The following is a 13,880-nucleotide window of genomic DNA, read 5'->3' on the forward strand; positions in this document are numbered from 1 at the left end:
AAAGTACCTTTTGAAAAACGAAAAAGTACCAAAAAGTCCCCTTGTATGGGTCCTCACTTAATCCGGGCCATACATACTTAATTACATGTTTCTAGGTTCAATATTGTAGAAATTGCAAAAAGTACCTTTTGAAGAACGAAAAAGTACCAAAAAGTCCCCTTTTATGGGTCCTCACTTAATCCGGGCCATACATACTTAATTACATGTTTCTAGGTTCAATATTGTAGAAATTGCAAAAAGTACCTTTTGAACAACGAAAAAATACCAAAAAGTCCCCTTTTATGGGTCCTCACTTAATCCGGGCCATACATACTTAATTACATGTTTCTAGGTTCAATATTGTAGAAATTGCAAAAAGTACCTTTTGAAAAACGAAAAAGTACCAAAAAGTCCCCTTGTATGGGTCCTCACTTTATCCGGGCCATACATACTTAATTACATGTTTCTAGGTTCAATATTGTAGAAATTGCAAAAAGTACCTTTTGAAGAACGAAAAAGTACCAAAAATCCCCTTTTATGGGTCCTCACTTAATCCGGGCCATACATACTTAATTAAATGTTTCTAGGTTCAATAATGTAGAAATTGCAAAAAGTACCTTTTGAACAACGAAAAAGTCCCCTTTTATGGGTCCTCACTTAATCCGGGCCATACATACTTAATTACATGTTTCTAGGTTCAATATTGTAGAAATTGCAAAAAGTACCTTTTGAAAAACGAAAAAGTACCAAAAACTCCCCTTGTTTGGGTCCTCACTTAATCCGGGCCATGCATACTTAGTTTCATGTTTCTAGGTTCAATATTATAGAAATTTCAAAAAATACCTTTTGAAGAACGAAAAAGTACCAGAAAGTCCCCTTTTATAGGTTCTCACTTAATCCAGACTCTACATACTTAATTTCATATTTCTAGCCAATAACAAAACATTAGTGCTGCTCTCGCTCTGCTACTCTTGCTCTGCTGCTCTTGCTCTGCTTTGCTTTTATAAACAAATTACAATAACAATATTTACCGTATTGTTATGTATTTTGTTTTTGTTTTTTGCAGTTTCTGTCTGAGCATGAATAAAAAATCTAAATTTTATATGAAATTTTCAGAGGTTGTCTCGGTTTTTTGCTCATATCTCCGTTATTTATGGACCGATTTTGCTGATTTTAAATAGCGTTCTTGCCGGTCGTATGTCTGATAGAATTATGGAAGATTCGGATCTCGCAGATATCTGGGGTCTTCTAAAAACTGATTTCAACAAACATACAGACAGACAGACAGATAGACAGACAGACAGACAGACGGACAGACAGACAGACAGACAGACAGACGGACATGGCTTAATCATCTCCGCTACCTATAAGGATCCAGAATATATATACTTTATAGGGTCGGAAAATTATATTATAGAAATTACAAACGGAATGACAAACTTATATATACCCTTCTCACGAAGGTGAAGGGTATAAATATTAGAAATTGTACTTACTTTTCATGTTCCTTATTCATTTTCTCCAATTTTTTTTCGAATTTTTTTTTTTCAAAACAAACCAGCTATTTAGTTCATATTTGTCACACGAAAATAGAGCACGCTCTAATCGAAAAAAATAGGTAAGGTTCATAGGATGATGTATACATCATCAAATCCGAAGAAATACACCTAAGCCACAATCTGGCCTGTTGTGCGCTTATCATGAGAAGAAAAAAAGGAACTGAATGAATTATTTTTCAGTGTTCAGAAACTGTGTGTGTGTCCACGCAGAATTCGCACTATCATACTATCTTCAGACTTGCTCATTTTGAGTAGATTTTCCGCCTTGCTCTCATCAGGGTCATCCCATAGGATTTTCGTGGTTATACCCAGTGTTTTATTATTCCAAGAAGTCTTATGAGATTCTCTCATCCATATTTTATGTTCAGCTTTTGTTGCGTCGAATGGTTTTGCATTTGTCAGGTTAACTGCCTCGAGCTCCCTTCCTTTAAAGCTATTCCATTCGCTCTTTCGTTACCGACTACTCCCGAGTGGACTGGTACCTATATGATGTGAACCTTACCTCTGGGAGAGTATTTATTTAAAGCTTATTTACAATCCAATACGGTCTTAGTTAGTTAGTTAGTAACGGTGGTATATTTCTGCTTCTGGATTTTCTATATAGAACCCCAGCCAAACTTTATCCCCCAATTTAGAACCATGCGTGTAACAACGGATTCCTACTGGTATTTGCTCTAATGTTCCGCTTGACCAAGACATTCTATCTGGGATCAGCGTTTCAAAGTTTTCGACATATTCTGTGTCTGGTATACGATCAGGCACGTCCGATGATTGTGTATAACTTTCCAATGTATCCAGTATACATTGATGACTTCTGCATTACAAAATAGTTAACTTGCAGTTAGTTTTAAAATTTCGGTTATTTACTTTGGTAAATACCAAATTTTGGGATAGTTCTGCATTACATTCTAGTTAGCTTATATTCAGTCTGTAAAAATTAACTAGAAATTTATTTTTTTCGTAGTCAACTACAAAATTGCTGGCAGGGTTTTTTTTAAGCTGTGTGTGTTGTTTATGCTTCTTCTACTTGAATGATTTGTGGTAGATATTACTAACACATTAACAAGTTTGATCAAAATTTTGACGTGTGGCCATACAGTTTAACGAATTGTTATACCCTTCACCTTCGTAAAAATGGTATACATATATTATGGTGGCCCGCAAAATGGAAGTTGCTGATGTTCCCACCTAAAGTGAAAATTTAGTTTATTCTAAGATACCATTTCTCAAAACATATGTACTGACGTCAATGTTTGGTGAGCTGGATCTAAGGAAAAAAATCTTTTTTTAGGTTTTTATAACTTTTTTCATATTTATGACAAATATATCATATATATCATACGAAAGGGGGGTTTTAAAACGTTTTTTCTGTTTTTCGAAATTTCATTTCCCGGGAAAACTTGATTTATTTTGAAATTTCCCAGGGTCCGGGGAATTCACGCCTAAAAGAAATTTTAAGAGTATTTCAGTCATTTCAATGCAATTTCGTATTATTATTGTGATATTTATTAAATTAAAAGAGGTTAAGAGGATTTCTCGTTCCGGGAATTCCTGTGGAAAACACTAATTAGTATACGCCCTGTTTCAACTAACTAACTAGGCTTCGAAAATTTAAATAAAATTTGATCTAGATTGAATTTTGGAAAACCGAAAAAACCGTTGATTACTGTCTATTAATTTTAACGAATTGTATGAAATGTATCTGTGTTAAAATGTAAAAAATCTAAAAATTATTATTTCAATTACTTTTGTTGTTTCACAAACATTTCTGGTATGTCATTGAAAGCGCTTCTCAAGGACCAATGTTTCATATTTTTTCTTTGGAAGGAATATGGTAAAAATCATAAGAAACTCATACAAGGACCTTTTCAACCTTTGTTCCACATAACCAAATATATATTAGAGTGCTCCAAAAAACTAAGTTTCGAATTTTGCACGCCCCCCCCTAAAATTGTTCTACGGGTTATAAAAATAAGTCATGCAAAAAATTAGGTCAATAGGACTACGTTAACTGGTGCCGCAACGGCTCTGAAGTTTGATGATGCATTTACAAGGGGAAAATATGCATTTTTTCAGTTTTCTTAAAAGTTTTGTCATTAAATAATTTGTTTTGTGTTTTATTGTCAGAGAATCGTAATGTACACAGAATTAGCCTTACAAAAAGATAAAAAACACAAAAATTGGTTGAAAAATGTAAAAGTTATTATAAAATCCCCAGGCCATTATCTTGTCTCAGAGCACTTGAATTCGAAATGTGATAAAAAAATAAACATATTTTTGAAAATATTCTAATAAAACAATAATTGTATTACTTAAAATACATCTGTAGTTACTTGAATATGAGTTTTTATCCTTATAGAATAACGTAAACCTGTTCTAAGCTATGGTCGAAAAATTTTGATATTTTTAACGGTCGTTTCAAAATTCAAATTTTAGTTTTTTTGATACTTTGTGAAACAAATTTCAATATTAGGTCAATACCTCTTATATTGTAAATATCGGTTGTTAATAAATTAATTTCTTAAGTTTTATTATAACCTACCTAAAAATAGAAACAATTTCAACTAGTTTCCATCAAAAATTGCAAATATTACAAAATTTGACCTTTGACCTTTAAAGTTTATGTGTTAATGGCGTCTAAATTGTATGAAACTCTTGATTTTTATTTAGAAATATGTGGACTAATAAATTTACAAAAGGTTTCAATTAATGTTTTCTAAATTATAAATGAAAATTCTCATTTTCAATTGATCTTTTCAAAATGTTAAGTGAAAAATCCCAATTTCAATTGGAATTTTCTAAATTTCAAATGGAAAATCACATTTACAATTGAGTTTTTTTGAACTACTGTTGAAAATGGTGTATAAGGATAAAAACTCATATGTATTCAAGTAAGCACAGATGTATTTTAAGTATACAATTGTTTTATTAGAATATTTTCAAAAATATGTTATAACATTATAAACGTATTTACGAGAACGGAAAACTCCGTCCCGCGAGAGAGATGAATGATATTCTTTCTCTTTCTCTCACGCAAAATCAAAAGTTTCCCAAGAAATGTTTCCTAGTGTGGACCGGCAGTTAGATGGAGACTCAAAAAGCGTGCGACAATTTTTGTTAGTGTTGCCATATTTATGATTCTTAAACGTTGTCTTTATTATTTTGTTTTATAATATTTACGTTTATTTTTTAAAAATTTGTGAATTAAATGTTGTGTTAAATATGTTTAACAAATATACTTTAAATTATACAAATAACGACCAATTGGTTATTAAAATTTGATTTTAGTTGAGAAATATTGTTATTTTTATAGCTATTTATTTAATTATTTATATTCGCGTCGATTTAGCTATGTCCGTTCTTCTGGCGGCTGACTGGCTGTCCATGTAAACCTTGTACGCTAGGTACAGGTCACAATAAAATCGATCAATTATTTAACCTAGCCCCCATAACAGACGGATATTGACGGATCGTGTTCCATATCACAGATAACCCCAATTTTCTGAAATCCAAAATTCGTATCAATATTTATAATGGATCACGTGATAAATATTGAACGTGTAGCATGTTTTGAGATATCGATCACGATACATTTGTAAAATTTGGAAAAATAAATATAATAAAACAAATAAAAATGAAATATCGTTTCAAAAGTGGCATTTGTTTAAACATCCGCAGACCCGTATACCATAAAATATTCCAAATACTGACGTAAAAAATATCGCACGTGTAGCATACCCGACGTATTCATCAATTCATTTAAATGCGTCGTGATCCAAATAGATCAATATATATTGAACGTGTGCCAGTACCCTAAGGACACTAGTACACGTTCAATATATATTGATCAATATGGATCACGACCCATTTTAATAGATTGATAAATACCTAGGTATGCTACACTTTTGTTTCTTTATTTTATTTTTCCGAATTTTACAAATTTATCGTAATTGATATCGCAAAACATGCTACACATTCAATATTTATCACGTGATTTGGTAAGAATTTTGTAATTCTGTAATCCAAAATTCGTATCAATAAATATAATGGATCACGTGATAAATATTGAACGTGTAGCAAGATTTGGAATATCAATCTCTATACATTTGTAAAATTTGGAAAACTAAGGAGTGAGATCGAAAAATTCTTAACATACATATATGTTTATAAAAAAAACCACTAAACTTACAGCTTTATTTTTTTTATTTGATGAAAATTATTATTACAATTTACAAAAAAAAATATATTTTTATAGTTTTAATCACCAGTGATGAAATTTTGAACCCTTTTCGGAAACCCTTCCATTAACGTTTTTATAGTGCTTTCTGTCACTTTGCTCGAACATGTAGTCCATCTCCGTTTAAAGTCTACCACACTTTTGGACACCTTTTTTGTACTCTTCAATTCTCTTTTAACAAGAGCCCAATATCTCTCCACTGGCCTTAACTCCGGGCAGTTTGGAGGATTTGCCTCTCTTGGTACAAATACCACATTATTGTTCTTGTACCACTCAAGGGCTTGTTTACCATAATGACAGGATGCCAAGTCAGGCCAAAAATAAGTGGACACATTATGAAGTCTTTTTGTACTCTGTTTTTGGCCTCTAAATTTTTAGCAGCGTTCCTGTCAGAAACTTTTTGAGCCTTGTATGTTTTTAAACCTGCATTAGCTTTAACTTTTCGTACCAAATAGTCCGAGCACTGAGCTAACCGAGCTGCTTTCCTACCGGATGTGTTGGGAGCTCTTTTTATTTTTATTTTTTTTTATTTTATTTATTGAAACAGTAATATAAAAAGCCTCATTAAGGTCAATAAAACTTATATTACAAAGGTATTTTTCCTGAATATTATTTAAATACAATCCACTGAGCAATAAGTTTACATAACATACGAGTTTATTAATTGATTCCCCTGGTTTAAAAGCAAATTGTTTTATGTAAAAGTCTTAGCATATCGATCCCAAAGCAACATATATGTACCTTTATATAATCATTAAGTTTTAATTAAAAAAAATAGTTATAGGCCTAAAATCATATGTTAGAAAAAGTCGATAACAATTTTAGGCGAAATGCATTATTGGAGTGGGAAAACACACGAAGTTCTAAGGGCAAAACGTTCCATATACGAGCCACTCTGACAACAAAAGATTTTTCAAATAATGAGTTATTAATCCTAGGTATACAAATTTGTGGATTTCTAGACGTATGTAAAAAATTAAACCGAGAACAGAGTTGAATAGATACTCCCCACTTGACAGCTTTATAAAAAAGGAATAAATTCCGGAGGTGAATGAAATTATTAAAATCACAGCCAAGAAAGCGTCTAACATATTCCGATACATGATCATATCTATGAACACCATACACATAGCGTATAATCGTATTAACAATTCGATTTAATACAGAAGTAGTAGGGGCCAAAGCACCCGAAAAAATCTCAAGGCCATATAAAATCTGGGGCGTTAATACAGTACGTGCCAAAAGAAGCCTCACACGGTAAGGCAAATATACACTTGTTGAATAGAACCTTCGCAAAATATTAGTGACTCTAAAACCAACGTGGTCAACATGGTTGGAGAAACGTAAATGCCTGTCAATATAAACACCTAAACATCTCACACAATCAACCACTTCAATGGAATAACCACCAATGGAAATATCAAGTCCGTGCAGAAACCGCTCAGAATCTCCAAATAACAATGCCTTGGTTTTTGAATTATTCACTGAAAAATAATTTTGTGAGGACCACAATAAAAATCTCAAAAGAGAATTATTAATCTCCGATCTAAAATAATCATCCTCACTACGTATACCAGTACACAGTAACATTACATCATCCGCGAATATGTAGGGTTTACAAAAATAGTTTTCCACAAAACTTGGAAGGTCATTAACATAGAGAATGAACAGAAGGGGACCCAAAACAGAGCCCTGTGGGACACCAGAGGAAAGGCGAAGAAGGTTGGAATAGTTACCATTCATCTCAACAAATTGAAATCTATCAAACAAATAAGAATATATTATCTTACATGCTGTTTTAGAAAAATTAAAAAATGTTCTTAGCTTTCTTACCATTACACAATAATTAACTGAGTTAAATGCCTTAGCTAAATCAAGGGAAACAAGAGCCACTACATCATCATTGTTCAGACTTAATCTCACATCATCACTCAGGTTAAGAAGTAGTGATGTCGTATTATGGCCACGACGAAATGCATATTGACATGAAACAATTTGATCATTAGTAAAGGAAAGAATCTGATCTTTCAAAATATTCTCTACAGCCTTAGATAGTGAAGGAAGAATTGAAATTGGCCTTAAATCTTCAACATTACGAAAATGGCCAGATTTAGCTATAGGTATAACACGTGCCTTCTTCCAGGCTGAAGGAAACACAGAAGTAGTTAGTATAGTGTTGACATGATGGACAAGAATCAAAGAAATGCGTTCTATTTTTTTGGCTTTAGAAACATCATGTGGACCATTCCTTCTACCTGAACCAGGTTTTCTATCAACTGACAAGTTCTGCCGGTACTGTTTAATAACATTGGAAACAGTTTGACGGCAGACCTTTGTATGCTTGGCTAACTTTTTGTAAGACCAAGTTGGGTTTAGTTGAAAATATTTAATAATTTCAGTACGCACTTTTTTCTGGTCACTCACTTTAATCAGATTAACAAAAAATAATATAATTGACATTACACATAATAACTGACATGTTTTTCAAAGGTAACTTGATCAAAAAAAAAAAATCAAATAATACTTTGGTTGAAAAATGTAATGAAAAACGTGTGTTAAGAATTTTTCGATCTCACTCCTTAATGTGTTGTTTCTAGATAACGAGTGATAGTTTGAGTTGAAATTTATTTTTTTTTGTTATAATAACAAAATACAAGTAAAATTTTTGCTCAAACTACTCGATCGGTATCTAGAAACAGCACATAAATAAAATAAACCAAATTAAACTTATAGCATGTTTCTACATAACGAGTCACTCAAAAATTTCATCCTAATGAGTGTAAAAATTTGATTTAGGTTTCTGTATATTTTATTGAGTGAAAACGTAAAAGTTATTTTTATATTTCAAAACGATAGGTAAAGTATGTCAAAAACACGATTAGAAAAAATATTCGTTAGAATAATTTTGAATTGAGTTTTGTTTTTAAATAGTGAAATAATCATGGATTCAGATAATAAAAAATGGTAAATATATGTATATTTGGAGTAATAGTTGAAAACAATGTTTATAACCGTTGGAAATTTGCAGTGTCAAAAAGACCACTGTAATTCAGTTCCAAAAGTTAGTTGCTTCAATGGAAGAATTTCCTAATCTCGCAAAAGGAAGCCCTACATTTGGAAGTAGCCGAGCTGCAGTGGAGGAAACATGGGACAAAGTGGCACAGAGAATAAATGCTTACGGACCCCCGGAAAGAAATGGATCCGAGTGGAAAAAAGTATTATATATAATTATTAAATCAATTGATAAATTAATGATAGATCTTTCCTAGATATGGCAAGATTTAAAATGCAGGTTGAAAAAGAAAATTGCAGACAACAAAGGCCTTAACGGAACTGGTGGTGGCCCATGTTCTTTAAATAATTTAACGGCTTTGGAATTAGACATCGATAAGATATGCCACCTCACATCAGCTGCCGCACCTGGTGGACTTTGTTTCGGAGTGCCTTCGTCAAATAAAGTACTTGATATATCGACTAACCAACGGGAATAACAACATCAAACACATCCAAAAGACAAATTTTATGCATACAGAACAATAACATAGAATGTTATCCCTTGCGCTCTATACAAACCCCAAATGTCACAGATATACTAACTCTATTACCCCCCAAACAACCATTAAAATCTCCGATCCTTACGCCACAATCACTTAAAACTAAATATTTATCAATGCGAACAGAAAACAACAAAATCGATAACACGAACCTCTACCCTCATTTCAAACACATAAAAAAAGAAAGAAAGGCGAAAACTATGCAGAAAAATTTCATCTTTTACGTCAACAGGTGGAAATACAAAATAAAACACTTTTTATTTTGGATAAACAAGCAGAAGCTGCTAAAAGTAATAGTGAAGCATCAAAGATTCAAGCCGATGCTGCAAAAGCTCAGGCTGATGCTATGAAAACTCAGGCCGAAGCTCTTAGAGAAATTGCCGATGCTTCAAAAGTTATAGCTAACGCTTTGGTGGATATCATTAAACACTTAAAATATGAAGAAGAATGAAGCAAACATATTTTTTTGATTTCGCATTTACAAAATGCATTTTTATTATTATATAAGTAATTAGTTAAATTAAAAAAAAATATTAATTTTATAACAAATTCCTCGAAATTTCATTTCTCATAGAAGTTGCCACTGTTGAGTCTTCAGAAAATGTTTCAAAAGAAAAAAAATTATATTCATCATCATTTATGTTGTCGTTCTCAGGAATTTGCCAGTTATTTTTATAAAAAATGCAAATGTTATGCAAAGTGCAACATGCGTTTATTATTTTTGTAGTTTTTTCTGGACTATAATGTAGTCCCCTTGAACCAATTATTGCTCGAAATCTGTTTTTCAAAACGCCATTACATCTTTCTATAACATTTCTAATTTTACAATGCTTTTCATTATATTTTTTTCATAAAGTTCTGTTGGATTTCTGTAGGGGGTCATCATATAAGGCAGTAATTTGTAACCAGAATCTCCTGTTAAAGAAACTTAGGTAAATTGCTTATTAATTAAATATTTAATTCTAAATTATTATACCTAGGAGCCATGTGTTTCTCCTTCCATTTAAATAATTTGATTTAAAATAATGTTCCGCTGCACTTTGGTTCCAAATAAAAGAATCATGATTAGCTCCTGGATGTCTTGCGTCCACATATGTTATGACCATATTATGATCACATATCTATTATCAAAAAAATATGCACAGAATGTATGGTATAGTATAGTAAGTATTTTAAAAATAATAGATGTTTCAAGTATGTAATAAAGCTTACCAACATCACGTTTATACTAAAATAACCCTTACGGTTATAGTATAAATGATTTCTTTCGTTTCCAGGTGCCTTTATTCGTCACATCAACACAACCCACGACCCCTGGTATTCCACCATAATTATAGAAAAACTCTTTCACTTCACTATCATTGTTATCTTCTAGTTTTATCCATTTTGAACACAAGTACCTTTCGAATATTTCTAACAATTCAGTTATTACCTTGGACACTTGCGATTTTGATATGGACGAAAAACATTCATTTCCAATTGATGTTTGATAACCTCCCGTAGCCAGAAATAATAAAAATGTTGCAAGTTTGGTAGGTGCTGTATTTCGATATGCCACTTTTAAATTTGGCGTTATTTCTTCAAGTAACATCACAAACACTTCCTTATTGACTCGAAAGCTAGCAATAAATCTAAATTCCTTTGTATGAATAAGGATTTATTACACATTATGTCCATTCTCTTACCGTTCTTCTGGAAGATCTAAAACATTTGTGGCATCTCGTATATTCCTCCGACAAAGCCGTGTATCATCGTTATCACTTTCACTTGAATCGCTATCCAGACTTATGGCAATTGATCCAAACATATTTATGTGCTGTTTCTAGATACCGAGCGAGTAGTTTGAGTTAAAATTTTACTTGTATTTTGTTATTGTAACAAAAACAAAATACAAGTAAAACTATTTTATTTTTTAATAATTTATTTATATGCCAAAAATTAAACAAAATGAAAACTTATATTTGACAATCTCATAAATTTTAACGTAAAGGGACGAATGGTTTAAAAAAACTCATTTCATTACGTACTCGTTCGCATACTACTCGTTCGTGTAGAACTATGTACGTTATGTAGAAACATGCTATTAAATATTGTTTAAAAAGTTTTTAAAAAATATAAAAGAAAATTACTTTTTTCTAAATTTGTATTATTTTGTGATTTTCTCGGAATTCGTTTAATCATCCAAATTGATCAATATACATAGTATATTGAACGTGTGATCAATTTGTATCACGACGCATTTAAATGGGTTGATGAATACAAAGGGTTTGCTACACGTTCAATATGTTTTACGTCAGTATTTGCAATATTTTATGGTATATGGACCTGCGGATGATTAAACGAAATCCTAAAATAACACAAATTTAAAAAAAAAGTAATTTTCTTTTATATTTTTTAGTAACTTTTCAAATTAAGCATGATAGTTAATTTAAAAAAAATCCATGTTAAGGTGGAGAACCATACCACACGTTCTCACATTTTATGCATAGATAATACACATATTCTATGTGTCTGTCAAAAAAGGCTGATAGTTAGACCTGGTTCACACTAGGAAACTTTTGTGAACCAGGTGAACCAGAACCACACTAGGAAACTTTTTTTGGGAAACTGTTTTTTGATGTATCATATCGAGGGACTATATTCAATAGTCTCTATCTAAAATAACACAAGTTTTCAGGAGAGCAAAAAAAACTGTTTAATTCGCTAGGTCGTGAAGATTTTTGAGATTTTTTCTTCTACAATATATTTTTACGACTATATTCGAAATAGTTATATAAAAAGAATTTAAAATTTTGTAATATTTGCAAAATTATTCACAAATTTATATCAGACAGAGCTTTTTTGTACCAAAGCGATTTCAAATATTTTATTTTTTATAGTCCCTCTTCTACAATATATTTTTACGACTATATTCGAAATAGTTATATAAAAAGAATTTAAAATTTTGTAATATTTGCAAAATTATTTAAAAATTTATATCAGACAGAGCTTTTTTGTACCAAAACGATTTCAAATATTTTACAGTAAATTATCCAAATTTGAAGCAATTTTTCGATAAGATAGAGAGTTTTTCTTTTTTTAAGATAGAGAAATTTAAAAATTGCTATAAAATTGCCGAAAAAAATGTTTCTTTTGAAATTTATGTCACTGGTGCGGGATAGTTTTCTGAATATTTTGCCATCAAAATCTTATTTTCATGAAAATGATAGATAGAGGCTATTGAATAAAGTCCCTCGATATATAAAGTAAGCCATATTTTTAGGAGATGTGTTTACTCTAATCTTTGAACAAAACATGCTTACATAGTACAAATATTTGTTTTTTTTTTGTCTACCAAAAAAAATGTATGTTAGGTAGGAATTAGTAAGACTGTTAAGGACGTATTATGGAAGAAACATTGTATTTTTGTACAATATTTCACAAATTAGATAGTTTTTTTCTCCCTTAAAAATAAACTTTTCTGATTTACCACTTTTTGAATATAGGGTATCGATATCTTAGATTAAAAGTTGCACTAGCGGGAATCAATATTGTTAAAACATTCACTGATTTTTGTATTCTACATTTCTTTCAAGCTTGGACAAAAAATAGGTAATATGAGAAAAATTAAAAGAAAAAATACATCAATACTGTTTTTGGACTGCCAATAGTTGCTACTAAGTACGAAATTGTCATAGGGCAGGACGTTTCCGATTCGTCAGCGTTATTTTGAAAAATACAAAATTAGTTTTCATTGATATAGAATTGTATATAAAGTTGTTCAATGTGATATAATAACACTTTTCAACAAAACTTTGTACACACATTTATCCATTGTGATTCTCACAAGGAGTATCGAACCTATTCCCATTCAAATTAAACCCGTCCTACACCATGAGATGACCAGAAAGTGTTTTTAATATATTTTTTTTTTTAATTTCAGAATGAATTTTTTACTTTATTTTTGACATATTTTCGTCAACACGAACGCCAAGTCCAAACATTTTCTCATGTTAAAATATACGTCAAATCCCATAAGAATTAATTGCAGTCGATCATTTTAATCATTTTCGTATTGACAAAAAAATAAATTATGTAGAATTTGGCAATCTAAAATTTTGACTTGAAATTAAACAAAATTTTGTTTATATCAATAATAAAGAACCGGTCCTTACAAAAGTAAATAGAGAGATTTTAACTCACACAAAACTTGTTTATATCCAATTTCATCGCTGTACTCGCATTTCTGAGCCAGTAGACATTTTCTGAATGGGAACTTATTTGGGGGATAGGGTAAATTATGAACCGATAAAATTTGACGTTCACATAAGACTTATTTACGTAGAATTTCATTTTCGTACTGTTATTTTTAAACCAGTTATAACTGTTAAAACTGTTTTCCGAAGAGCCACTTGTATATTGGCTATGCCACCCATCTTTTTTGATGGTTGGTATTCAAACTTATAAAAAGTAGAAATAAAAACGGTCACTCTAAACCAATTTATTCATCGTTCGCAAAGTTATGTTTTTCTCAAATGTGCCGACATCAGGAGAGTAAAATATTCTTGCTTC

At 31.1% G+C, this 13,880-nt stretch overlaps 2 protein-coding genes across 2 annotated transcripts; both read right to left on the bottom strand.

Annotated features, from left to right (window-relative positions):
- Window positions 1-9,526: 9,526 nt before the first annotated feature.
- Window positions 9,527-10,627, bottom strand: LOC124421345 (putative nuclease HARBI1). The gene is made up of 3 exons (XM_046956369.1): window positions 10,542-10,627; window positions 10,306-10,450; window positions 9,527-10,244 (listed from the first exon to the last, which is right to left on the bottom strand). The coding sequence occupies exons 1-3, from the start codon at window positions 10,545-10,547 to the stop codon at window positions 10,135-10,137; spliced, it is 261 nt and encodes an 86-aa protein (XP_046812325.1). The 5' UTR covers window positions 10,548-10,627; the 3' UTR covers window positions 9,527-10,134.
- On the bottom strand, window positions 10,576-11,944 carry LOC124418879. The gene is made up of 2 exons (XM_046946647.1): window positions 11,015-11,944; window positions 10,576-10,960 (listed from the first exon to the last, which is right to left on the bottom strand). Exons 1-2 carry the CDS (start codon window positions 11,134-11,136, stop codon window positions 10,576-10,578), a joined length of 507 nt encoding a protein of 168 aa, XP_046802603.1. The 5' UTR covers window positions 11,137-11,944.
- Between the last annotated feature and the right edge of the window lie 1,936 nt (window positions 11,945-13,880).

Source organism: Lucilia cuprina, chromosome 2, assembly GCF_022045245.1.
Source record: "Lucilia cuprina isolate Lc7/37 chromosome 2, ASM2204524v1, whole genome shotgun sequence".
NCBI classification, from domain to species: Eukaryota; Metazoa; Arthropoda; class Insecta; order Diptera; family Calliphoridae; genus Lucilia; species Lucilia cuprina.